Here is a 27,586-nt window from a genome sequence, read left to right as displayed (position 1 = left end):
ATCACCTGAATTTTGGTAGATTTAGTACACCGATATGGAACAGCATATTTGGCTAATTGAAGAGGGTAATGGAAAACCACTTCACTCCTAACTTTCTGTAGTGTGTTATTTATATTAGTGATAAAATCAAAACTTCATTATTCCCTAAAGATGTTTAACTCCTTTTTTTTTGTCTTCAGTCATTTGACTGGTTTGATGCAGCTCTCCAAGATTCCCTATCTAGTGCTAGTCGTTTCATTTCATCCTTCTACATCCTACATCCCTAACAATTTGTTTTACATATTCCAAACGTGGCCTGCCTACACAATTTTTCCCTTCTACCTGTCCTTCTAATATTAAAGCGACTATTCCAGGATGCCTTGGTATGTGGCCTATAAGTCTGTCTCTTCTTTTAACTATATTTTTTCCAAATGCTTCTTTCTTCATCTATTTGCCGCAGTACCTCTTCATTTGTCACTTTATCCACCCGTCTGATTTTTAACATTCTCAAAAGCATTTCAAAAGCTTCTAATCTTTTCTTTTCAGATACTCCGATCGTCCAAGTTTCACTTCCATATAAAGCGACGCTCCAAACATACACTTTCAAAAATCGTTTCCTGACATTTAAATTAATTATTGATGTAAACAAATTATATTTCTTACTGAAGGCTCGTTTCGCTTGTGCTATTCGGCATTTTATATCGCTCCTGCTTCGTCCATCTTTAGTAATTCTACTTCCCAAATAACAAAATTCTTCTACTTCTAAAATTCTTCTTAACTCCTTAGAGATTCTAAAAACGAGATTTTATTGCGTTTATAAACTGGTTCAGTATTTTGTGGGTAATATATATTTTTTTAAAGTATTTTAAAAAAGCCAAGAAAAAAGTAAATTGTCAGGTGAAATCGGGAGACATCGTTCCTAACATTCTGATGATTTAATATTTACGTTAATTTGTGATTCAGTAATTTTCGTAATTCCATCTACAAATTTTTAGTTCCGGTGTATTTTTCGCTGTAAATCAGTAGATAAAAAAAAAATTATACTACTTGCATATTAATAGAAATATAATTTCATAGAAATAAACTGGAGAAAATAAGTAAGTCATCAGAAAAAAATTAAATCCAAAAATGTAGATTCGCCTGGTTTAAAACGCAAATGGAAAACTTTACACACAGTATTTTTAATAATTCAGTTTTTTTTTTTTTAATTTTATCTATCATTTTAACATAATCCATAAGAACTTGACGTGAAAAGATTAAAATAAATTTTAACAGATGTAGCATATAAAAAGATTATTTAATAGAAATGTATGCACATACTCTTTTTAAGGTTTTTTCTTTTTTTTTATCTATAATTATTCTCATCTGACAGTAATTTATAAAAAGAAATAGGCCAGACATATATGCATAGTAGATTTCTGAAAGTGAGGTCAGTTATATTTCTTTGAACAGGAGCTCTGTTACGAGTTAAAATATTTTTTATTTAAACAACACGGTTTATTTGTAGAATAATTTTTCTGATTTTTATCAGTACATGCTGTTGATTAATGAGGTCTGGAGTGTGTGTGTTGGTTCAAATAATACCACTACTTGTTCTTTAAATTGTGTCATTGTTTTTGTCCCTTTTGTGAGTGTGGCGATAAATACCGAGTGCGTTGACAGTTCTGGTTGTGATCTACGAAGTGCAGTATGGTCCCATTTGATTTCGTGGATGAAAGTAAGATTTATTTTTATTCCGAGTATAGTAAATTATTATAGGCTTTCTAGTCTGTGTGCTTTGTTACTATCATACGGGTAATGATTTAAATTTATTTTGTAAAAGTCGGTTGTTATTTTGTAATTTTTGGGGAAAATTTTGTAATTTTTAAATGAGCAATGCAAACAGTGTATCACTGAAATATTCGTGATTTGCTGTATTACACCATGACTTTTTTATCCTGAAAAATGAGACGCAGTAAAAAGCCTTTATGAACTGGAAATCAATCAGTATTACACTGAGTCATCAAAAACGGTTTCATAGCCCAGCTTCAAATATACGTTAAGGCCCAGAATCGGCTCTCACATCAGTTCACCTGTTAAAAATAATTTTTATTTTTAGTATTTTAGAGAAGAGAATGGGTTGTAAGGTGACCATTATTGCACCCTGATTAATTATAGTTTAAAGATAATAGCTATCCGTATTACAGTTATAGAATAGGAAAATCCCATTAATAGGTTAAACTCTAATATTTTTTTTTTTTAAGTGGGAAAAATTATAGGAAAACACGACTTATATATAATCTCTATAAGAATAGAAAAAGTAAAAGATTTTAGTTATATGGGACGGACTATGATGATAGAGGACTGGAAAAGCACGACGGGATTAAAACGAAGGATAGCAATGGAAAGGGAGCCTTTTGTAAGAAAAGGAAATTAGTAAAATAGATAATTAGATAAAAGTCTGGAGTTACAACATGTTTCTTAGAGTTTCTGAAGAAATTAGCAAACTTTACGTATGGAGTGTCTTGCTGTATGGAAGTGAAGCATGATGGACGATGAGGAAAAGAGAAAGAGGTACTAGTTCGAGGCTTTTGAGATGTGAATGTGGAGAAGGACGGTGAAAATAAGACGGACGGATAAAGTGAGGAATGAAGAAGCAATAAACGCGATTTAAGAAGAATGCTGGAAGTACACAAAAGAAAAGGAAACCGGTAATAGAAGTGAAATGTTGACCGCATTGGAATGGTCAACGGAAGGAAAAATGAATAAGAGGATGTTTATGTTAACAACCGAACGTATATAAGGAGATCAAGTAAAAACTAGGTGTTATCTTTATGTATTGAATTTAAAAATGTATTGTTAATATACTAGTGGTTTAGATCTACTATAAATTAATCCAATATATAAATTGTATGTGTAATAAATGCACTTCTTTTTTTTGTTTTCAGTCATTTGACTGATTTGATGCAGCTCTCCAAGATTCTCTACCTAGTGCTAGTCGTTTCGTTTCGGTATACCCACTACATCCTACATCCTTAACAATTTGTTTTACATATTCCAAACGTTGCTTGCCTGCACAATTTTTTCCTTTTACCTGACATCTTTTCTTCAGGTTTTTAAACGCCAATCTACATTTCATTATCACTAAATTATGGTCGCTATCAATGTCTGCTACAGGGTTAGCTTTGCAGTAAACAAGTTTTGCTTAACCATGATCTAATCTATCTGATACCTTGCAGTATCGCCTGGCTTTATCCATGTGTATATTCTTTTTTTATAAGATTTTTAAACTAATAATTATCATGATTTTAAACTGATTTAATACAAATGATTCATTAATATATAATTTATAAACTTTAATGAACAATCAAATTATTTTTTGACAGTCGATCAATTATCTATACAAACAAACAACAGCACAGCTAAAAATAGGATAAATAAATAAATTATCTAGATGCAATTTCCTGATTTAAAATAAACATCATTATTATTAGTTCTGTTTAGGAATTCATTCAAACGAATTATTATTATAATGTCTACACAGTAAATATATTATAGTATGCAACGAGCTTATAATGATAGCCGTTTAGGTAATATATATATATTTTCAAAATACACATAAACAATACATTTCTATGGCGATAGGTTATTAGTCTTAGTTATAGTTAATTATAGTCCTAGTAAATCCGATAGTTAAGTCTTAGTAAACGCAGTTGCTTTTATACGGATTTGAATACTAGATTGTATTTTTTGGTGGTTGGGTTTCAATTAATCTCACATCTCAGGAACGGTCGAACTGAGACTGTACAAGACTACACTCATACACATCCTCCTTCATCCTCTGAAGTAATAACTGAACGGTAATTCCCAGAGGTTAAACAGGAAAAAGAAATAAAATAAGAAAAGGTTTTTAATCGTAAGTTGTGTCTTTTCTTTAATATTTATAGGCGTTAAATTTCTTTCTGAGAATCCGATATAATTAACAAAACGATAAACGGTATAATATAGAATCTTAAGTTAGCTATCGGTGTACTTTCAAATATATCTGCTTGCTATCTACTATATCGGATTAAAATCAAAGTAAAAAAATTGCTGACAATACATTAAACAATTCCTGCTTCTGATTGGTCAGCGATTGAAAAGAATAGGCTTTGGATCGGTTGAACATCTGTATCATAATGATACAGGTTCCAGCTGCGTAATTCGAACGTTATAATACAGCCGTAGAAAAAATATAGTATTTTTTAATAGTATTATTACATACCTTACACACTAAGTGAGCAGAAGTCTCTGTCTTTCTCAACCAAACTGCCGGCTGGCTTAGGCGGGACGGTCGAGCGGGGTTTGTTGTATTATCTAATCTGATAGCATCAACCGATTACTAATAATATGACACATTTGTATATAAAGTGCAAACCCAACAAACTGCTACAACACAATGACTAATGCACTAGACACGGCATGGGGATAAACTTTGTCTTACGTATTGTACTAACGCCATATAATTTGGCGGTTGATTTTACTGTCGCCAAAAAATCATGCATAAAAATTTTAATTGCATATTAGAACTATACATTTTTCTTGGTATAATCTATAAAACATTTGGCCTACTTGTGTATCTTTATCCATTTTCTTTATATTGGAATGAAAAAAAAATGTTTCTGGAGGTTTCTGGAAAATTAAGATTTTGGTAGTTATATCAATGGTGTTTTTAAAAATTTGATATCCTAACATGTTGTACTAATCCTTATTTTGTCACTTTGGAAAGTACCAGTTCGATTAAATGATTTTTTTTTCTACAAAAGAAGCGTATTCCAGGATATATAGGGCGATAAATTTATATCTTTGGAAGGTCAGTGCAACGCAAATTCAACTATAAAAATATGAAATCGAACTAAAATGACTGAGAAGTACAGGTTATACACTAGTAATGTACAGTGTATACAGTAATATACACTTTCGATAACTTATTGACAATTTATTTTTTAAGAGTTGAGATAATTTCTTATATGATTATTTAGAAGAACTTTTTAAGTTTTTTTTTAATAAATGTTCAATGTGTGCACCGTTTCTAACACGACAGATATCAACACTGTAGTCGAATTCATCCCAAACACGTGCAAGCATATGCCGGTCAACGGTATTTGTGATCCGTTTTTTAAGTCTTCGTTGTCAACAGGTAAAAAAACTTTGTCTTTACATAACCCCATAAAAAGTAGTTGCAAAGCGTTAAGTCTAGACTACGTGGTGACCAACGCTTAAACACCATGTTTTCCTCACTTGCACGGCCAATCCATCATCTGGGAACACTTTTATCCAGATGATTTGTGACCTGAAAGTGCCAGTGAGGCGGGTTCCATTTTGTACGAAAACTGAAGTTGTAACCATCTTCCTCGAATTGAGGCATTAGCCATTCACTTAACATGTTCAGATTAAATTACTCCGGTTATTGTCACGTCGTGAAAAAAGAACGGCTCGTACACTCTTTCACCAGATACAGCGCAAATCACGTTCACTTTAGGGGAGTCGCGTATAAGTTTTTGTAAACTTTCTCTTGGATTTTGTGTACCCCGTATTCTTACATTATGTCTATTAACTTTTCCACTAATGTGAAACGTACATTCATCACTGAAAATTAGACGATGAAAAAAGTCATCATCAGTTTCAACAAATTCCTGCAACTCCACACAAAAATGTTTACGTAACTTTATTCGTCGACATTTAAACTTGGTTCTTACTGAAATCTATAAGGCGTCATTTTCAAACGTTTCCGCAGAATTTTCCACACAGTCGTTTGAGGAATTTGAAATTCTAAACTTGCTGATCTAGTCGATTTGCCGAGGCTACGTTGATACACATCACGAACACGATCGATTTGTTCTTCTTATACTGGAGGTCTTCCAGTACTTTTCCTTTTTACACAGACATCCTGCGTTCTGAAACCGTTTATTACAGTCATAAATTGATTTTCTTGTCGGTGGTGATTTACCATATTTTGTTCTGAAACGTCGCTGTACAATGTAACTGAGTTTTCTTTACTTTCCCTACTGCAGTAGCTGCCATCTTGCCAGACCGGTCACATGATACATCAATCAGAGATTAGCAGCGTAGTAGATATACCAACTTAATTTTTTTTTTAATTCTCTCTAAAACCATATCGTTTACTGTATTCACGTACATAAGTTTAATTTTTTATAAGCTATTGAAAGTCTATATTTCATTTGTAATCAGTCTGTATTATGGATATAGATGTTATTTATGACTTAAAAGACGTCCGTAGAACGACGTCATTTCTCTCATTCAAGTATTGGTTCCGATGTATTATGTAACAGCAATCTGTTTTACTTGCTTATAAATTTGTCACGACATTATAATATCGTTCAATTGAGACTGTGTGTTAAGATGGTTCGAAAAAATGTTTTTTCTTTATTTCGGAACGCTGTAGAGCACAAAATTTGCCGCTGGTATAGACAAGAAAAAAAAATTCAATTTTTTATATATTTTCCGGTCGAGCATTGCCGTTAAAGTTCGAAAAAACCGGTAAAAACCATAAATTTTCAATATTTTTGTTAGTATGTAAGGATGGTATGACTACAGTTCTACATAGCGTAAACGTTTTTCCAAGTTTATTAAAATAACTTAAATATATATAAGTTATATTTATATGATATCTTTTGGTCGCGCATTGCCGTCTAAAATGTGTTTGGCGATATTTGGCGAAATTTCAAAGTTTTGCATTTTATTACGGTTTTATAACAAATCTAGTAGAGACGATACATCCCAACCTCGTAGAGGAAGACCCCCCCCCCTCCCTAATGACGCTCCGGTCGCCACCCCCTCCATTCCTTGCCCTCTAGAGTCGCTACAGTTATATTCCTGTACCTAGAAGTACTACTGCTTAGAAAACAAGTATAGTAAAATAATCCTCATTTTAATTCCAAGTGGTCGTAAAGCCGCATTAAAAAAGTGACTAATGCTGCATCAGCCTTAGTCCTAGTTGCGCAAACGGTAATATAAATAATAAAGGTAATATAAAAGTGATAATAGGTAATAAATATAAGTGGGAATACATAATATAAAAGTGGTATATTTGTATTACAGTTGTAAAAGCGCTAAGAACATAAATCTGCTTCAGTAACACAATTATTTTAATTCTTTTTGGCTGCGCAGCTGAGTAAAAATAGAGTTCCAATAATTAATTTTGCGGTACTTCTCTTCTCTCATTTTGCTGTGCAAAACAACCCAGAACCCACTACGGGGAGGTGACCGCCCTTTGAGTTCCACCCACACCCTACCCGACCATCCATCCAATGATTAGGGTGTGTTATTTACAGTTTTAAAACGTTTGCAAATTTTCATAGTTTGTTCCCTACAGTTTTTCACTTTTACTCCTTAGTTTGAAACGTTACTAGTTTTTTTCTATCACTAAGGCTTTATTTTCTGATTTGTGCGAAAAGGTAGGCGTGGCTGATCTTGACATAATAATGCAGCTCTTGGTTACTGTGGTCAGAAATTTTTGAATCACAAACGTCCGTGTGTACTTCTTCATCGTTTTTGCATAAGTTTGAGAGTTCAGATCGTTTTTTTTCATAATATTTCCGCTTGTTTCTATCAGTAATTCTTTTTGTTTCTTTCACATCCAAAGACCCGATTTTCCTAATTCCGTATTTTCTCTCAAAGTAGATAAATTGTAACTCCAGGGCAGGAATTTTTTTTTCTTTTTTACATATGCAGTTAATACTTATTGGACACACACATGCATCTCGAGTTCTTTTGCGATTACAGTCGTTAGCAATAATTAGATATTTACTTGCAGCGATGTCAAAAAGAAAGGAACCCTTCTTTTTAAATTTGTCAAGTATCAGTTTGAATGTCGGTTTATTTTTGTCACGAAGGTATGATTTTCTGAGCGTACAATACGATTCATAGTAAGCGTTAATAAACTGGACCGCTCTGTATTCCGTGACAGTTGGGATGGAAGCTTTATCATACAAACACTTAATTTTGCGTGCAACTGTTGCGGCTACTTTTGAAAAGGACACTTGTTTGTTTCAACAGCCAAGTTAAATCTCTCTTCCGAAAGCAGCAGCGGAGAATATCCTCATATGTTGGTAGCTTGTTATTTAACAAGTCTCGCGGGTGGCCAGATATAGGACATTCGAAATCCTTTCTAGTTATTACACCTGCGTCTAACTTCTTCGGCACATCCATCACAGCAGTAATGCGCTTGCAGATGTAATCGCAAACACTTAATAAAAAAAAGCAAACGTTGACGACTAAACTGACAAGAAAACAATCACGCACTAACACATGAACAAAACCACCTCAGTACTCACTGAAGCGTACAGCAGAGTGACAGTTAACAATAAAACCGAAAATGGCGGACAGCGAGCAGATGCGCGCGCACGTGCGTTCGTCATACCAGGACCAAGGTCACTGCGACGTTAGTCGCTGTGTGATTCAACTGCGCTACCAGTTAGCATAAAATATTATAATTATTCTAGAACGCTTATTTTCTAAGCGCTTTTAGGTACTTGAATATCTCTATAGCATCTCAACTTTATTAGTTTTAAGAATGTAATTTCGCTAAAATCGCCAAGTTAACACATTTTAGACGGCGATGCGCGACCGAAAGATATCATATAAATATAATTTATATTTAAGTTTTTTTAACATACCTGGAGAAACATTTACGCGATACAGGTCTGTAGTTATACCATCCTTACTTTTTTTTTTTTTTTGTCTTCAGTCATTTGACTGGTTTGATGCAGCCTCCAAGATTCCCTATCTAGTGCTAGTCGTTTCATTTCAGTATACCCTCTACATCCTACATCCCCAACAATTTGTTTTACATACTCCAAACGTGGCCTGCCTACACAATTTTTCCCTTCTACCTGTCCTTCCAATATTAAAGCGACTATTCCTGGATGCCTTACATCCTTACATACTTACAAAAAAATATTGGAAATTATGGTTTTCACCGTTTTTTTTTTTCAAATTTCAACGGCAATGCGCGACCGGAAAGATATATATATTTTTTTTTCTTGTCTGTACCAACGGCAACTTTCACGTTCTATAGCATTCCGAAAAAAAAATTTCGAACCACCCTACATTCCCCGAATGCACGAATCTTTTTACAAATGTCTCGGGTATTTTTAATTAAAATCGTTTTAACTAAGTACTTAGCAAAGTTATAAATAAGGATTACATGAATAACATGCTAGAATATATAGATTTTTATAAATGTCGGTTATTTTTTTGTATAAATATTTAAATTTTACTTTTCCAGAAACCTGAAAAACATTTTCTTTCTTTTTATTTTCACGTCAGCAACAGGAAAACGAAAACAACACGCAAGTGTTATTTTATATGTTTTACGAAGAAAAAAATTAATCCTTTCAGATGGTGTAATTATGTTACTGTGTGATTTTTTTACAATACACTCTCACGGCAGTCACCCTCAAATTTATGGCGCTTAATATAATAGAGAATATTCAGAAATTGTGTGTGTGTATGTTGCGCGCGCGCTTGTGTGTGTGCGTTTAAAAGATGTTATTGATTATTTCATTTTATATTATTTTTCGCTACAGATGTGTCGTAAATTTAGTAAAACCTTTTAATATAATTAAAGTATTTTGGGATCTTACGTCTATTCATTAATATTATAGATTTGTTAAAGTAATATAATATAATATAATAATTTAATATCAACGTACATTACTGATCCTCCAAAAAAGATAGCTAGCCTACTTGTGCGTCTGGTTTTTAACTACTTAACCGCAACCGTTTCTAATACCGTGTTTCCTGTATTGGCTGATTGGAATACGAAGTGTAGAATGACCTTCAGCATTCCTTATCGTCCTAGTGACTCAAAAAAGTAGTTTTCAGAATCAGATTCGTTCTTTATGTAATTTCTTTTATAACAGAATGTTTTTTTTTCTATTAGCAGAAAGCGTTATTTATTTATTTATTTATTTTTAGTTATTTATTATTGATTTTATATTCACATTTTAACCAAAATATTGTCATTATTACATATTTCACTCGATCTTAGTGTTAATTGATTTAATTATACGTTTTAATTATTTTAGGTATTTATTGTGTTGTAATTGTATTACAATACAGGTATTTCTAATATTTATTAGTAATTACTGAGGAAGCATATATTCTACAATGTTTTTAAATAATTTTTTCAACAAAACCAACAAAAATAATTTCAGAAGTCGAACGTTTCAATAGATAACAATGTAATACAGAACGGTATTGTCTTCGAAAATGGTTACGGCTCGGATGTCTTGATTACTGAAAACATTTTTACAGTGTGACAGTTAAAAAAAAAAATCGTCTAAATCAGTGATTTCCAAATTTGCGCCGCGGCCTTCTCACAGGGGCGCCGCGAAATATTGTAAAAGTTCATAATTAATTGAACCAAGAAATTTATAATTATTAATTTAATGTTAATAAAATAAAAAAATAATGAAGATACACGAGTTTTATTTATTTTTATGTCATATTTACTAGTATTCGTATTTTTACTTAGGGTATGGCTCCATGAAAATGTTTTAATTGAAAAAGGGCGATGCGACTCGAAAAAGTTTGGGAACCACTGGTCTAAGAAAAAAAATCTTAATTTGATAAATAAAACATGATACTTCTTTTGCTCCTCCATAATGTAGTTTTTTGTTTTTTTAAAAATATAATCATAAGTATTCCTTATGGTAAGACCTAAAGGACTCGATGTAACAGTTTAATTACAAATAAATAGAAAATACTTTATATTCGTGTCAGAACATACATATATAAAAAAATTCCGGGAATTTTAGATTTGTTATGTTATTCGACGATTAAAATAATAACTGCTTCAGCATTTTCCGGGAAGGCTCAAGGGAAAACGTTGAAAGACCTTCATGGCGGTAGCAATAAAAATAGGTAATAAGTTAACTATTAGATTTAATTTTAATTATTTTGATGATTTAAGGAACTACAGTGTGATTTATTTGAACCACCCTTGGCAGACTGCTTGAGAATCATGATGTACGGAGTCTGTTTAAAAAATAACCGAACTTTATTTATTTAATCTTTATTATTAATTTTACAGATTATTGGTCCTTGTCTCCTTCAAAGTAGTCCCCTCCCCTATTCACACTTTTCCCAGGGGTGTTTCCGGTTCGCGAACCAGTCCTGGATAGCTTCATTTGAAATGGCCTTTAAAGTCCGTGACGAATTTGGTTTAAAGTCATCAATAGTCTCAAAACGTTTCCTTTCATCAGTGATTTTAATTTTGGAAATAAGAAAAAATCGCAAGGAGCCAGGTATGGCTAGTTGGGAGCCTGAGAGGATAGTCATCTGATTTTTGGTACAAAACTGAAGAATTGACAAAGCTGAGTGTACGGGCATCGTCGTGTTGAAGGAGTTGTCTCACCGCAAGTCTGTTCTCTTTTTCACGTAACCGTTGTAAAACGCCTTGATAGTACGCTTGTTTTACTGTTTTATCTTGAGGCAAAAATTTAAGACGCACAATTCCATTAAAATCGAAAAAAAAAACAAGAGACCATCACCTTGACATCGGGTTGAAACTGACGTGCTTTTTTGGGCTTTCGTGGAGATCCTTTGCCGAGCCATTGTGATGACTGAACTTTTGTCTCGATGTCGTACTCATAAACCCAGCTTTCGTCTTCCGTTATGATCCTTTGCGTGAATGTTTCATCGTCATCGGCTTGTTCAGAAAGTTGCCGACACACGTCTACTCGGTGTTCTTTCTGCTGTTCGATCATCAAACGAGGATCAAATATTTGCTGCGACTCGTTGCCTGTTCAGTTTTTCAGTCAAAATGTTACGGCATGATCCAATCGAAATACTTACCTCTTCTGCAAGTTCTCTGACAGTCAATCGGCGATTTACAAGCACCAGATCGTTGATTTTCTGAATGTGGGTTTCATCAGGAATTCGAAGACGTTCCTGGTCGAGGGTCATTTTAAATTGACCGATGACAACTTTTAAATCGTGAAAACCAATTTTGCGTACGACCCATAGCATCATCTCCGTTCGCTTGTTTCAAAAGTTGAAACGTTTTCGGTGAAATTTTTCCTCAGTTTCACGTAAAAGTTTAAGGATGCGCACCTAGTTGTGGAAACGTCCGTCACCAGGGGAAGCCCGCATGGTTCCGTTCTCGGTCTTGCTGTGGAACCTGGTATTCGACGGATTTTTGGGACTGACATTCCCGGAAGGGGTTACGGCCCAGGCTTTCACCGATGCCTGTCTCCTTTTAGTTCGTGGTAACTCACGACCACAGCTAGAAGACAAGGCGCAAGCGGCTTTGTCAACCGCAGAGGGCTAATCATTCAAAATTTAAAGATTTCTGTGCCCAAGACGAAGTTTATGCTTCTCAAGGGTGCAGACAAATTATCATACAGTCGTAACCCCAGTATTAAGTATAAAGGCTGTGAGATCTGCCAAGTTAGGGTTCATAAGTACCTAGGTGTTTTGTTTGATGAGAAGTTGCTGTTTAGCAACCACACTAGGCAAGTAGCGGCGGACGCCGTCTCCGTGATGCACAAGCTTAGGAGGATTGCTCGGAAGGATTACGGGCTGTCGGGCCATCATTTGTACATGGTGTACCGAGGTGTCTTCAAAGGTTTGGCCTCTTATGCTGTGTTCATTTGGGCGCATAGGTTGAACAGAAATAGAGCACTTATTCATAATTTATGGAGTGCCCAGCGCAGAGCATTAATAGTATGCACTGTTGTTTTTTAGACAACCTTCTACGAGGCTACCACCGTATTGGGAAAGGTTCTACTAATCGATTTAGTGGGGAAAGTTCAGATGGCCACGTGGAAGTTGCGAAGAGGCTGGGAGACCGAGGTATTTGGGATGCGATTTCGAGCCGGGCCTGTACCGGAGCGGAACGGTGATCACAATGCACCGGTTCTAAATTTCGTTCAGTTGCCTATGTCCCACCTGAGGAGGAGGCTTTACAGCCTCGCGATGAATACATGGCAGGAAGAATGGCACACCACGACTAAGGGAAGGTAAGGACCTTCCCTTAGTCTATACAAGGGTATAGATTTATACAGGATTTGGGGGGATGGTATGCCTCCCAAGTCATCGACTCGCCGCCATAAGCGCCGAGTCAATGTGGCGTGAGCCGCATTGTCGGACCGTGTGGGTGTTCCTTGATGCCGTTGCTTTGTTCAACCGGCATCAGTAGTTTATTTAAGAGAAAGATTTCTACCTCACTGCTGTGGGAAGCTACCTGAGAGTTATGGCTGGCCATCAGTCAATTAAAGCTCCAAGCACTTTAATATTGGTGGACAGGTAGTTGCTGGCATTCAGCGATCTAGGCGTGGCAGCGATTTGCTGTCTTGACAAGATAAATTTAATTTATTGAATGTCATTTATATTTTGGTAGTTGACGGGGTGCACCTACCCATTTTAGTAAATATATGACAAGCGAGCGGTGGGACACGAAGTAAGTGGTGTGTGGCAGAATGCTTAGCTCGCTCACACAATTAGGTTAGCTCTAGGAGCTAGTTAGGACACTGGTCGCTAAACTGATTCGAGGCTCAGTAGCCGATTGTGGCACAGACATTCGGTCTTATGCTTTAGGGTGACCGAATAAGGTGGTGGCGGGAGAAATACCATGAAAATCAATTACGTTGTTATCTTGCTCCCGAAAATCGCACTTTACAAAAATCGCTACTAGCACTTAAACTCGTTACATAACAATAACACAAAGAACATGATTACAGAAGAGGTTATACGAAACTTTGCTGCCAACCGCACGTCACTAAATTTAATGCGTAATTAAAAATGTTCGGTTATTTCGTGAACAGACCTCGTATTTTGACTGGAAACCATTTTCTTTTCTTATGTTTGTTTTTTCCTTATATATTATTTTTTTAAGTTTTTTTTTTTTGTTGATTTAAAATTAAAATAATTATTAAAGATGATGTTAATTTTAGTTTTGATTGTATTCAGTTTCATATTTCTTAGGAGTTAAATTAATAAACTCATTTATTAATTTTATTATTTTACTTAACGTGAAATAATTGTCTTGTTTTATTTTATTCAAGCAAATATTGTTATTTTTTAGAAGTAAATTATTTCTTTGTTGTACGAAAACTCTGTTTAATATCGATCCGTAAAGTATAATGCCGAAGTTTAATGAGACTCATTTAACGCGTAATATACAGTCTTCATTATTTCTGTAGTCTATTATCCTTCTCAAGACAAAACGTCTTTTCTTGTTTAATTTCTAAATTAATGATGGAAATTAATCGTTATAATAATTTTTTTATCGATTATATACGGATAAACAGACATACTGTAATTTGTAATTGAATCTGAATCTCCATATAATCTGTTTACTTTGGTCGCAGAGGTTAAATTTACAGAGCTGTTACAAGAATAGTTGTTGGTCTACGATCGATTAAAACCAACTATCGAATTGTAATTGAGGTTAATAAAGTATTATCAGATAGTATATTTTTTTAATAAAATTAAATTACTTTCATTACTATTTCAACGAGTTGAAAATTGTGCTATTTAAAAAATCCTATAGAATGTAAACTATAGAACTATGTTAGGTGATGATAAGATTGCTAGGACAAAAATCTGATGTGGATGTCACATGACTTCCTTGAATGCCGCCTATTAAATTACGTATATACATTTTTTGCTGCAGTTCATTTAAATTTATTTCGTTTGAAAATGAGATACGATCCTCTCCAATTCTTTAATAAAATGTATTTATACAATTGCATTGTAGTAGATACCACATTGCATCACATTTTTTTTTTGTGGTGTCCGTATAAGCATTTTATATTAGTTTATATATTAATTTTGTTTCACGTTGCCCAAGTAATCATGTGGTGTAAGTGAGAACGTGTCGGATCCGTAACCATGGATATATCGGTTCGAATCCGACTTTATATACGTATATTTTTTTAAACATTTTTTAAAAAATTTAAATATATTAATTTATTAGTAATTATTAACCTCTGTAAATATTTTTTAAATTAAAACAAAAATGTACATAACATTTTTTTTCACTAATAACTTCTGATTTTTTTTTCATATTTTCTTTTTATTGTTATTATTGAATTATTAATTGTATATTTTTTACAATAAGAAGTTAATAATTATGCATAAATCAATATGTTTAAATAAAAAAAAGGTTAAAAAAATATATATGTATATGAAGTTGGATTCAGACCGATGTACCTTCCCCTTGTAAGATCAAAATATTTCATTAATTGGAATTTCATTTAGCTATTACTCTAGAACCAATGAAAATAAGTACCATTTATGATATAATATTGTTGAAAAGCTCTCAATGAGGGCTTATTACTGCAGTTACGGAAAAGTCCAAAAATCCAAATTTTTGGAATTTGGGCTTTTCTTGGGCACTTTTAGTTCAGTCGATCGCAATAAAAAGGGAAGGTTCACAACTATATGTTACAACAGTCCTCAATCCAGAATTTCAACATTCTACGGCTAATCGTTTTTTAGTTATGCGAGATACATACATACAGACAGACGTCACGCGGAAACTAGTCAGAATGGATTCAGGGATGGTCAAAATGGATATTTCCGTTGAAATCTGAAAAACGAAATTTTTTGCAATCACAATACCTCCTTTAATTCGTACAAGGAAATAAAAACAAAAGACTTTTTTTTAGCTTTATGGAAATTTTTTTTATCGCTGTGGACCTAAACTTAAATAATACGTAGAAGGGGCGATTCCATCAAAACCTGTTACGTTGACCGACATGTGATTTATTTTTTCTGTTCTGAAATGAACGACACGTGTTACGATCGTTTTGTTGGAGGTATTTTTACTTTTGTATAAACAAAACGGAAGACTTCGCTTTTAAAAATGTCGACGTGCGCGTGCGTTAACAGCTATTTGTTTTTTGTATATATAACTTTACTGCTCGTAGTATTCCTTGTGAAATTAAAAGCATGAATTGTGAGTTGCTAAAACGATGTCTGGAAATCTTCCCAGAAATATGTATACTCATTTTCAACATATATAGATAGGTTTATAATATAATAAAATACTGTAAATTTTGAACCTTTTTAATTCATTAATTCAAATTTTTGAACGAGAAGATGCTCAATGAAGTGAGTATATGTATGACGTAAATGAAGTGTAGGTTTGTACAGACTCAGGCCGAGATTCCTGAGATGTGTGATTAATTGAACCCCTATCACCATCTAGTATTAAAATTCGTTTAAAAAGCAACCCGACTTTTATTAGCGATTCGAACCTGAGAAACTTCGGCTTCGAAAATCAGCTGTTAAAAAATGATTTGCAACGACGAGTTTACTACTAGACTAGCCCTGATGGGTTAATAATAATAAATAAGTAAATATTTTTATTTCCTAATATGTACGTTGTAATCTGTTAATCTTTTCTCGTTGTTCTCGTCCAATTAGATCGAATTTGAATTTATAGTTTTATAAATATTAGCCGTTCTTTTTTTTTTTACATATCTCAAGAAATAGTTACTTGAAGTCAGGAACAGTTAGTTTTTATAAATTAAATCAACTAATATGTTTGATAATTTGCATAACAAAAATAAAATGTTTATAGTAATACAAAGGAGTTATTTATATAATTTGAATGAAGTAAACAAGAAATAATTAAGTGTTTCGTGCCAGCACACGATACGCAATAAACTGAATGAAAATGATTTGCCAGCGAGTTGTTTTTCTCTGGTAGCTGCTGTGTTGTTTATTTAATACATAATAGTTACGGTAAATACCTTTTTTCCACGTTATTTATCCGATAATCTGGCAGTTATTTTAAGTCTTTTTTTTCCCAATACCAATTCATCCCTATTAATAATTGAATATTTCATTTTATTTTCATTTTATTATATTTCATTAAATATATATAAAATCTTTTAACTATGTGGAAAATTTCACGAGAATATAATTTATTAATTGTTAAGGAATAATTAAAATATTATTATTTCGTCATCATGTCTCAGAAATAAAAAAAATAAAAAATGTATTTATTTTACCAGGAATAGAAGTAAAGGTTTCATGATACACCGTTAAAGAATTATTTTCTTGTTTACCAAATGCTGGATCTGAGTACATGTACAGATAAGTACGTAACATTTATGAAACGGAAAGTAGTCAAAGATTTTAATTGTTATTTATAAAAAGTACCATTATTACTATAAATTAGTTTAACATTTCCTACATATTTTTTTTTGTACTTATCTATTACTTTCGCACACAGTTACAAATAATAACACTATTACATATTTTATTTTTAATAATAATAATAAAAAGAAAGTTCAGTAATTTAAAAAAGTATGAAAATTTATCGTAGATACCCTCTGTACACAAATCCGTGTCGAGAGTACCATGACAATAACATTTTGTAAAGTGAAATAGAAATTCTGAGATACAGCGCCAGCGTCCTAAAATAACAATCTATAAATATTGTTATCCTAAAGTAGAATTTATTTTAACAATTTCTTCAGTAATTACATTAGGGTAATAACTTTTCAATTTCATAGATTTCTAATAAACATACAAATATAGAGCATTGAATTCTCTAAAGTTTCTTAATTCCTTTATATTATTAGGCAACAAATTCTTCTACTTCATAGCCACAAATGAATAAAAATGTCTATAGAGTTCCAATTTTTGAATAGGTAACAAATTTATCATTCCTACTTAAATTAATCTTGGCGTATGAGTGAGTTACTTTATACTCACTAGAATAATGTAAAAGCGAATAATATTTACGGTAGACGGTATAGTAGATAAAGACCGGATTCATTACAGGAAGAGAATGGGTTGCAAGAGTAACCATTATTGCACCCAGATTAATTATAATTTAAAAATAATAGCTATCCGTATTACAGTTATAGATCAGGAAAATATCTTTAATGGGTTAAACTCTTTAATTTTTTTTTTTTTAAATGGGATAAAATTATAGGAAAACACGACTTATATATAATCTATATAAGAATAGAAAAAGTAAAAGATAATAGTTATATGGGACGGACTATGGTGACAGAGGACTGGAAAAACACGATGGGATTAAAATGACGGATAGTAATAGAAAGGGAGCCTTTTGTAAGAAAAGGAAATTAGTACGCGATAAAAGTCTGGAGTTACGACATGTTTCTTGGAGTTTCTGAAGAGATTAGCAAAATGTACGTATGGAGTGTCTTGCTGTATGGAAGTGAAGCATGATGGACGATGAGGAAAAGAGAAAGAGCTACTAGTTCGACACTTTTGAGATGTGAATGTGGAGAAGGACGGTGAAAATAAGACGGACGGATAAAGTGAGGAATGAAGAAGCAATAAACGCGATTTAAGAAGAATGCTGGAAGTACACAAAAGAAAAGGAAACCGGTAATAGAAGTGAAATGTTGACCTCATTGGAATGGTCAATAGAAGGAAAAATGAATAAGAGGATGAATTTATAGGTGAGGAGAAGATTGGAAACTAGGGGGAACGAAGAAGAAGACTTGGAACAGAATTTGAAAGAGACAGCAATGACTTGAGGGACCTCTCTCCTTTTTCCTGTTTAGCCTCCGGTAATTACCGTTCAGATAATAACTTCAAAGGATGGATGAGGATGATATGTATGAGTGTAAATGAAGTGTAGTCTTGTACAGTCTCGTTCGACCATTCCTGAGAAATGTGTGGTTAATTGAAACCCAACCACCAAAGAACATCGGTATCTACGATCTAGTATTCAAATTCGTGTAAAAATAACTAACTGCCTTTACTAGGACTTGAACGCTGGAACTATCGACTTCCAAATTAGCTGATTTGGGAAGACGCGTTCACCCCTAGACCAACCCGGTGGGATGGCGTGAGGGACCTGCCGCCAGGCAGAACACTAGGTGAAGAGCAGTAAGAGAAATAGCAGAATTATTTAGAGAAGACCAAAGTAATGAGAAATTGTTTTACTTATGATCTTATGAAATTATTTACTGTGTGATTTTCATCTCGTAAACAGTACACTGAAGTAGAAATTGTTTTTTCGTTTTGATTTAATATTCTGCAATAATCTACGTGAGAAAGTTGGTAACTTCTAGGATTTTATCTTATTATTTTTTGGTGGTTACAGTGAGCCTTGTATTTGTTAATAATCTGGCCTTAAACTATTAGAAATACAGTTATAATAATGATTATAAAAAGTTTCTTCACAATGTTATAAATGACTAACAAAATTCATTTTGTTGGCAATGACCCATTGATGCACGCTACCTCATTCTAACTTCATCTCATGTAATTCAACAATAGCTGACTGCGTAAGCTCCTTTTATATAACATATTAAGTTGTTCAAAACAAATTAAGGATTATTTTACCCCTGTTTAAACATATGTCACGAACAGCAAAGCTTGTATTCCGTTCTAAGCACAGCAATCCGATTGATCATATCAGTTTAGTGTGTGTGTATTTATTGATTTTACTTCACTTAGTTTTCGTCTATTTAAATATACTTTACTCTTGCGAGTTGTGTTATTTGTTGTCGATTAGTTCATCCTAGGATGTCTTCCTGTGTGTGGACTACCGGAACGAAAATCCTAGGAGATAAAACTAATTAATGGGAAACAAAATAATTAGTAAAATGTATGTAAAGTTTTCCTAAATTTAATTTATATATATATATATATATATATATTTACGCGTTCTACTTAAAAGAAACCCCATCACTCAATAGTTTATACCAATTGAATATTTCTATTAAAATGCATATATTGGTGTGAGATGGGTAAAATAATGGGGATGATGTTGGTAAGACTGGTGATGGACTCGGGAGAACTGTTTTATTGCCTGCTTATTTGAATATTGAATGTCTGTGTCGAGCATTAGATTTTGAACAAGGTTGGCATAGTGTGTTGTTGTTGGTTAAAATTAGGTTAACTGTTGAAGAACGTGTATTCGTGATGAAGACGAAATCTCTTGTGTGTCGGCAAAAGTTCAGGGAGAAATTTGAAAAGAAAATACCAGTGAAAAGTTTTATTCAGAAGTTAGTTAAAAAATTACCCGAAATAGGTTTCGGTGTTAGACCAGAAACGTTCCCGGCATTGGTCAGTTTTATCGAAGGTCAAACAGGACAATAAAGCGGCAGTTACAAGATTTCCTCATAAATTTTTGCGACTAAGATGGGAAAAGAACATTTCATTAGGTTCAGCCGAAACTGCAATGAGGAGAATGCCGAAATGTTATCCATATAGAATGCAGGTTTTCCATCAAATGTTTGTGGTAAAAGGGTTCACTATTGTAATGGTCAGTGGTTCAAGATCTTCATTAGAGGCAATGTAGGCATTTTAAATCAAGTGTTTTTCACGTATGAAGGGTAGTCTCAACTTGGTGGATATGTTAGTCAGAACTACCAGACCTGGGGTACTTAAAATTCGCACTTTTTCTCCTCCTCACCCACAAAAAATAGGCGTATGGTGTATGGCTTCAAGACGACGAATAATAGACCGTTTAAAAAAAACTGTGAATGCTGCCGTCTATCAAGAAATTATCCTATAGTTCATAGCCTTACTAAAAGGGGATGAGGGTGACTGCTGGTTGCAACAGGACAGGACCACTTGTCATACACCTCGCTCTTCTATGAAAATGCTAGAGATTTTTTCGGTTGAAGAATTATTTTTAATTGATTGTGGCCACCAAGATCGCTAGATGTAACTAGTTTATACTTCTTTCTGTGGGTTACTTAAAAGAAATTGTTTATAGTAGCAATCCACACATCCTGCAGGAATTGAAGGCAAATATTACCAATGCCATCCAGGAAATAGACAGGGTACAGCAAACAAGAATAGCTAGGAACATGGTCAAACGTGTTGACAAGTGCATAGAAGTGGATTAACATAATTTTCAACATCTGTAAATTATTATGTAAGTGTTTGCCAATAAACTTTTATTTATTGACAAAACATTGTAACTCAATCACGCAAAAACTACTGCGCCGATTTCTATATATATTTTTTGTTATATTTTTTATATAGACAAACAATTAGGTTACAAAGAAACCGAATATCGTACGAAATTTTTTTCGAAAAATGAAGAAATTATGCAATTATGAAAAAAATCTATCAGTTTGTGAAATTTCTTCATTCAGTTAGTATTATTACTGCACCGATACGATTTTTTTTAGGCAAATATATGGGCTTCAAAAAAACCGCGCAAGCTGCACTTCAAACAGCATCCAGAGCTGGCGAAACTGAAGGACTGAAGATCAAACAAATGAGTGTTGAAGGCTCAACTATACCTGAAGTTCGCGTGCGAAGCCGCAGATAGCCGCTAATATATCTATATAATAATATATAATATATATTATATTATTAATTGAAAAAAAAATTCCATTCACTTTCTGGGAATAAAGCCAAGACTAACTACTCTAAATTCCAATATACTCGTACTAACCGCTTCACTAACTCGTCGACCATTTGAAATGTTGTATAGTGATTTTTTTTCGTAATATTTCTTTAAAAACATAAAAAACTGCAAATTACTATTTTATACCATGGTGAACCACAGGAATGTTGTTTTTTTTTAAATTCCTACTAGAAGAGTAATGAATGCTGTATGCAGGAATGTCTACGCATAGATGGAGCTCACCTGTAAGATTTGATCCTCAAAAAATAAATTTTGTTTGTATTTTCATAAATGGGATAAATAAATTTATTTAATATAATTTTTTCATAAGAACATTTCATTTTCAAAATTACCCGTTTCCCTGAATCAGTCTGTACAAATAATAACACATTCGTCACGTACCATATTTAATTAGGCTATCTAACAGTTAAAGGGATTTGTAAAAAAAATAACCGACAGTTGTGGTGTACGATAGTGCACGATTCCTCGACTGGTGCATTACGCTCGCCGCTCCTTTTCAAACATTGACTACTGAATGTTGGTGTTGCATTACTTCTTTGTAGTATTTTGTTACTAGTTAATCGCCGCCTTTATAGTCTTATTTGAATGCTTCCGTTTATAGTTGTGGCTGTGTTAAAATGCCTGACCTTTATAAATACAAACTTATAAAATAGCCTTATTATATAAAATATAACAAAAGAAATGAAAAAAGAAGTCAATTTTTAATAATCATCATTTACATTTAACATGTATTAATCTATCTTTTTACTATATGTACATCATTACAAAATCATTATTACTTACATAGTATTATATGATTTACAATTAATATATATATATATATATATATATATATATATATATATATATATATATATATATATATATATATATATATATATACCTTCTTTTAAATGCTAACCGAAATTCCGTTTTGAAAACACAGAATTTTTAAAAGATATTTTTATTACGTTAAAATAATCTTTAAATTTACCAGAGTTAAAAAATGTCGGTTAAGGTAAAAATTAAGTTATCATAATAATATAAATAGCCCGGTACATGCAGACGAGTAAAATTAGAGTAGCGATATTTTTTTATCGTTGATCTCCCAAGGGGAGAACAACCTTTTTGTACGGAATTCTAAAAGTTCATACTTCAATAGGTTTTTGAGACTAGAAGAAAAAAAAATTTCATCTTCTAAGTTATGTACTTGTGAAAAATTCTCTGATCTTTCTAAAAATTAATTTAAGTATATACCCAATAGGCTTGAGAAAGAACGTACAAATAGTAATCGATAGTTAAGTTTACTTAAATACGACGATAATGTGCCCTATCATCGTCTATTATAGTTTATAACTAACATTAAGTATTAAATCAATAATATTTCTTTGAAAATTTTATTAGTCCTAAAAAAAAAAATAAGTATTTTATCGATTATAAAAGTAATTCTGTAATGTGAGTTAATCAAAACTAGTTATTTTATAAATTTTTATTTGAAAATAATAATCTTTTATGATCGGTTAAAATAATGCCTTTTGGATATAATGACAGTCCATTTCATACTTTGATCGGTCAAAATAATTATGTACAGTAAAATCAACTTATTCGCGTGGGTTTTAGAGACCGTAAAAATGCCCCGAATACAGAAAACCGCGAATATAGAACGGAATTGACACTCATTTAAGGAAGAATGGTTACGTTCTATGTAAAATGAAAAAAAAATCATGCGTACTTATTTAGGGATAGGTTATTGATGAAATACAGACGGCAGCATTAATTATACGCACTAGTTTAGTACAGTACATAGGTACACTACGCAAAAAATGTGTAAAAAACGCAGTATATTTCCTAATTTACTCGTAAGCACTTACCGAACTGTTTGATTTAAAAACTCACTGCAGTACGTACATAATGTACTGTATTAGAAAACTGTATTACATGTTCAAATCGTACTCTGTAATTCTCTTTTAAAGTCAAGAAAACAGCACTACACTACTACGTAGACTAAACTAAAATTACTGTAAAGGAAATTTACAAAACTAACCTACAATATTTTGTCTCCATTATCAAAAATTTGTAATTTTTCCTTGGTTCGCTCTTGTTTTTAAACGTGAAATTCTGTGCATTCTATAACATTTTGCGCTTAAAGATTAAGCTTCTATTCAAAGATGGATTAGCAACTATAAAAAACTGGATAATGCCTTCGGTAAGCGTTTTGGCATTTAACTGTTTTACAGGGTTTGTATAGTTACCTCTTCACGTTTATACTCCACCTGCACCATTAAATCTTTTAATATTTCTTTACTTTAATGTCACTACATAATGTAATGTACGCGAATACGGATATTGCACCGCGAATACTGGAAGCGTGAATAAGGAGATTTCACTGTATATTATTTGCACAAAAATGTTGTTTTCAAATCCGACATATTCATTCTTGTGATCGGATTATAAAATACGATGTACTCTGATTTCTTAGAACTATTCAGTGTTGCGATTCTTTAATGGCTTCCGTGTAGCGACCGCTAGAGGTTTAATCGATCAGTCGAATGCTTCCGTTATGTGTTAACGTTACACTTAATGTATATTGTGATCGGTTAAAATTTATAGATTTTTATTGATTAGGATTATAATTATTTTCATAATAGTCTGCTCGTCAGATTAATTAGCTATTATTAATAAACAAAATTAATATTTTTTAAAATGGTTTCTTATTGATTTTTAAGCAAGTGCGGCCTATAACATAATTTATCGATCAATTAATATTTATTTTGTACACGTAGCAGATATATACACTACGGGCGACTGAAATGTATTTAATATTGGAACGTAACGGGAGAACAAGTCGCGCAAATCTACTGGTGCTGCAATCTTTTGAATCACGCTCTCTCATTTTCTGTTAGTCGCCATTGTTATGAAGTCGAGTACACGTCTATCTAAAACAGTTTATTGAATTTTTAACAGCGTAAAAAGTGAAAGCTAGTAACATTCATCGTCTTCATAAAATTGTAGATCGAAGTACTATGAGTACGTGGGCAATAAACTTTAGTGCAACACGAGCTGCGTAAAGCGAATAATGAGGGTGAACCTAGCAGTTATTGACCGATTTTCTGACTGACGAGAAGCACCAAAAGCCAATAGGAGATGGATAGATAGATTCAAATGTATGACCAACGCATCGATCACATAACAACGAATCCATGGACACTCAGTTTGGCATAGCAAAAAAATGAATAAGACACATTTTTATACGACTGGGCAATCATAAAATCTGTTGGCGGTGCATGCCACGCAGTTTTACAGAAAAGGGCTTTGAACAACTTCTGAAACATTATCGTGACAAGGGAAGTGATTTCCTTGTACGAAGTAAAGAAACTATTGTGATCGCGAAAAATTTCGGTTTTCAGATTTCAACGGGAATATCCATTTTGACTACTTTCGACGTGACGTCTGTCTGTCTATATGTATGTATCTCATGTAACTCAAAAACGATTAGCCGTAGGTTGTTGAAATTTTATATTTAGCACTGTTGTAATATCTAGTTCTGCACCTCCCCTTTTGATTGCAATCTACTGGATCAAAAGCATCCAAAAAGGCCCAGAATCCAAAAAAAAAATTGGATTTTGGACTTTTTATTAACTGCAATAATAAGCCCTCATTGAGAACCTGCCAACGATATATCATAAGTGGTACTTATTTTCATCGGTTCTGTAAATTCTTTGCGATGCATAGAGACGTTAAAACGCATAAGGACACGTGTGTGTTCGTCAATCCACGGAGCGATAGTTTTACAACTCGATAATGCTCGGCTAGAGTCAGCTTACAATCGCCGAGTCTATTGTGAAATTTAAATTTGAACCTATTCCGAACACCCTCCATACTCACTAGATTTGGCGCCCTGCGAGTATTACTTATTTTACCAATTAAAGGTGTATTAAGGGTGTTCATTTCACCGTGTATGATAAACTGAAGGACGCGGTAAGGTCGTGGAACAAGGAAAGCCGCCAGCATTCTTCATTGACGGATTGAGAAAAGTGATTCGCCGTTTGAAGAAATATGTAGTTTGATGATTACGTTGAAAAATAAATGTAAGATTTTATAGAAAATAAAATGTACTTTTTTACCGTATTTGTTTTATTTAGATATTTTTTCTTATTTGCGAGTTATTTGCGAGTAGACAGTGCATGTATATTTCAGCTATCGCTCATATGTACTTGTACATTTACGATATGTTTTAGTAGAAGTTGAATTTCCATGTAACTTCTAAATTATAACATACTAAGAACACTTTATACCGATGTGCCGAATATCCTAAAGCGTCGATATCGAAGCCGCAACTTTTAACAGTTTTAGATGTTGGAGATGTTATAAAAGAAAAAAAATTGATAAAATATTTTATTGTTATTTACGACCTTTTTTTACAGTACTCAAGTAGTACTGCTGTTTTTTTTTTGTCTTTAGTCATTTTGACTGGTTTGATGCAGCTCTCCAAGATTCCCTATCTAGTGCTAGTCGTTTCATTTCAGCTCCTCCTGTATTGTTTCAGTACTCCTGTATTGTTGTTATTATTAGTGTAAAAATATTTATTTGATTGTTATATCCACGAATATTCTAATATAAAAAGAAAGAATTTTTCATAATTTTTTGCTATAACTAAGCGATTTTCATAAAATTTAAATGTCTTCTCATAATTTTCCAAGTTAGAGATTATAGTGAGAAAAAATGCACGTCTTATAATCGTATGAAAAAAAATTGAAAATGGCAACGTTTTATTTTTGAGCTCTTAACGGGATAGATACTTCTGTTTCCGATAAAAAAAATTCTGATTTAAAAGCCCATTTATCAATTGGATTTTCATTAAAAATGAAACGACAAAAGAGCAAATTTTTATTTTACTGTAGATAAAACGTACAGTGTTTTTTTTCGAATGTAAAATACATCCCCATTGTTTAGGGGAGGAAAAATGGAAATAGTAATTAGCTTACTTACTCGTTTGTTTTTTCGTTTTTAATACGAACAGTTAATAATTTATTAAAATTAATTAAATTGCTAAAGGTTTTAATTATTTTTTAAATTTAAAAAACTGTCGTGTTCTGGTTTGTAACTTAACAAAATATATTAAATTCACAACGATTTTACTCCTTTACTTTAAATGGAATCCGTACTGGATAAACGAAAATTAAAACGTTTTTATAAATATCATTTAGTAATTTAAATAATTAATGAAATCAATAAATCCAATACATTTAAAATGGTGACCGCCATTTTCTATAGTTATACCTGTTGATTTCTTATCCTTTCGGCTCTGATTGACTACTCCCGTTGACGACGAAAGTAAGGTTTACGTATTTTTAATTACGATCTCTTATGTTTAATAATTATAAATATAAAAATCTGGGAAGGGGGAATGTTTGTTATAAAATTAAAATCAATCGATGGTATAAAGAGGAAACGTTTGTTTGTATGTTAGCCACAACAACCGCTACACTAATCGCTACCAAATTTTAACAACAGCTTCATTATGTAATTCGGAGTGTCGTAGGCTATATTAAGATGAAAGATTATTTATTAAAACGTGTAAATAAATAATCCGTTACGGTGCTGCACTTCTCATTCGAGCCGCGAAATTCTGATATTCCTTTCTTATAGCGAGCCGTTCCCAAGATATATATAAAGTTTATCTGTTCTCGCATCACGTGAGAACCAACCGATCGATTGTTTTCAAATTTGCAGGATGCATTCGTGTTATACCAGGGAAGGTTTTTAAGCCATAGACCGAGACCCTAGCTCCCTTGAAGGTTAACATATTAAAAATATTCATTATGTATTCACCCCCAAGGAGGGTGAAATTGTGAATTAAAGGTATAAACAAAGATTAATCCTTTTACTTCATTATTATATTTTTGTCACCATGGCAACAGAAATAAGTTATGAATTTTCTTCGTCAAAGATGAATGTACGTGTGTGTAGTTTAGTTACCAAAGTTTCTATTATTCTGTCCTTTGTAATTCAGTTTCTTTTTCAGGTTTCTATAAATCTTAAATATTTTAATCGTTATTTATCAGTATTATTCTCACAACCATAAGGATAACGAACAGTGCAGGGATCCAGGGGGCGGAGCCCTCTTGGTATACGGAAATGGCGAACGAAGCGAGCTCTGTGGGTGTCCAGGGCGCCGGTCCCCCTGGCAAATTGGGAATGGCGAGTGAAGTGAGTTCTGCGGCCCTGGGGTAGACCCCTGAGTTGGCTCCGGGG

General features: G+C 33.0%; 1 protein-coding gene across 7 annotated transcripts in view; it reads left to right on the top strand.

Annotated features, from left to right (window-relative positions):
- Positions 1-27,586, top strand: part of LOC142327491 (band 7 protein AGAP004871-like) — a 243,013-nt gene that overhangs the window by 131,701 nt on the left and 83,726 nt on the right. Inside the window, exon 1 of one of the 7 annotated variants that reach the window (XM_075370610.1) lies at positions 1,661-1,696. The exons of the other annotated variants lie outside the window; for them this stretch is intronic. Within the exon in view, the coding sequence (XP_075226725.1) occupies positions 1,669-1,696 (28 nt within the window). The 5' untranslated portion in view covers positions 1,661-1,668. Of the gene's footprint in view, positions 1-1,660; positions 1,697-27,586 lie in introns of those variants that run through there. 7 annotated transcript variants of the gene reach the window in all.

This window comes from Lycorma delicatula, chromosome 7, assembly GCF_047948215.1.
Source record: "Lycorma delicatula isolate Av1 chromosome 7, ASM4794821v1, whole genome shotgun sequence".
Lineage (NCBI taxonomy): Eukaryota > Metazoa > Arthropoda > Insecta > Hemiptera > Fulgoridae > Lycorma > Lycorma delicatula.
This window is presented reverse-complemented; position numbering and strand designations above follow the sequence as displayed.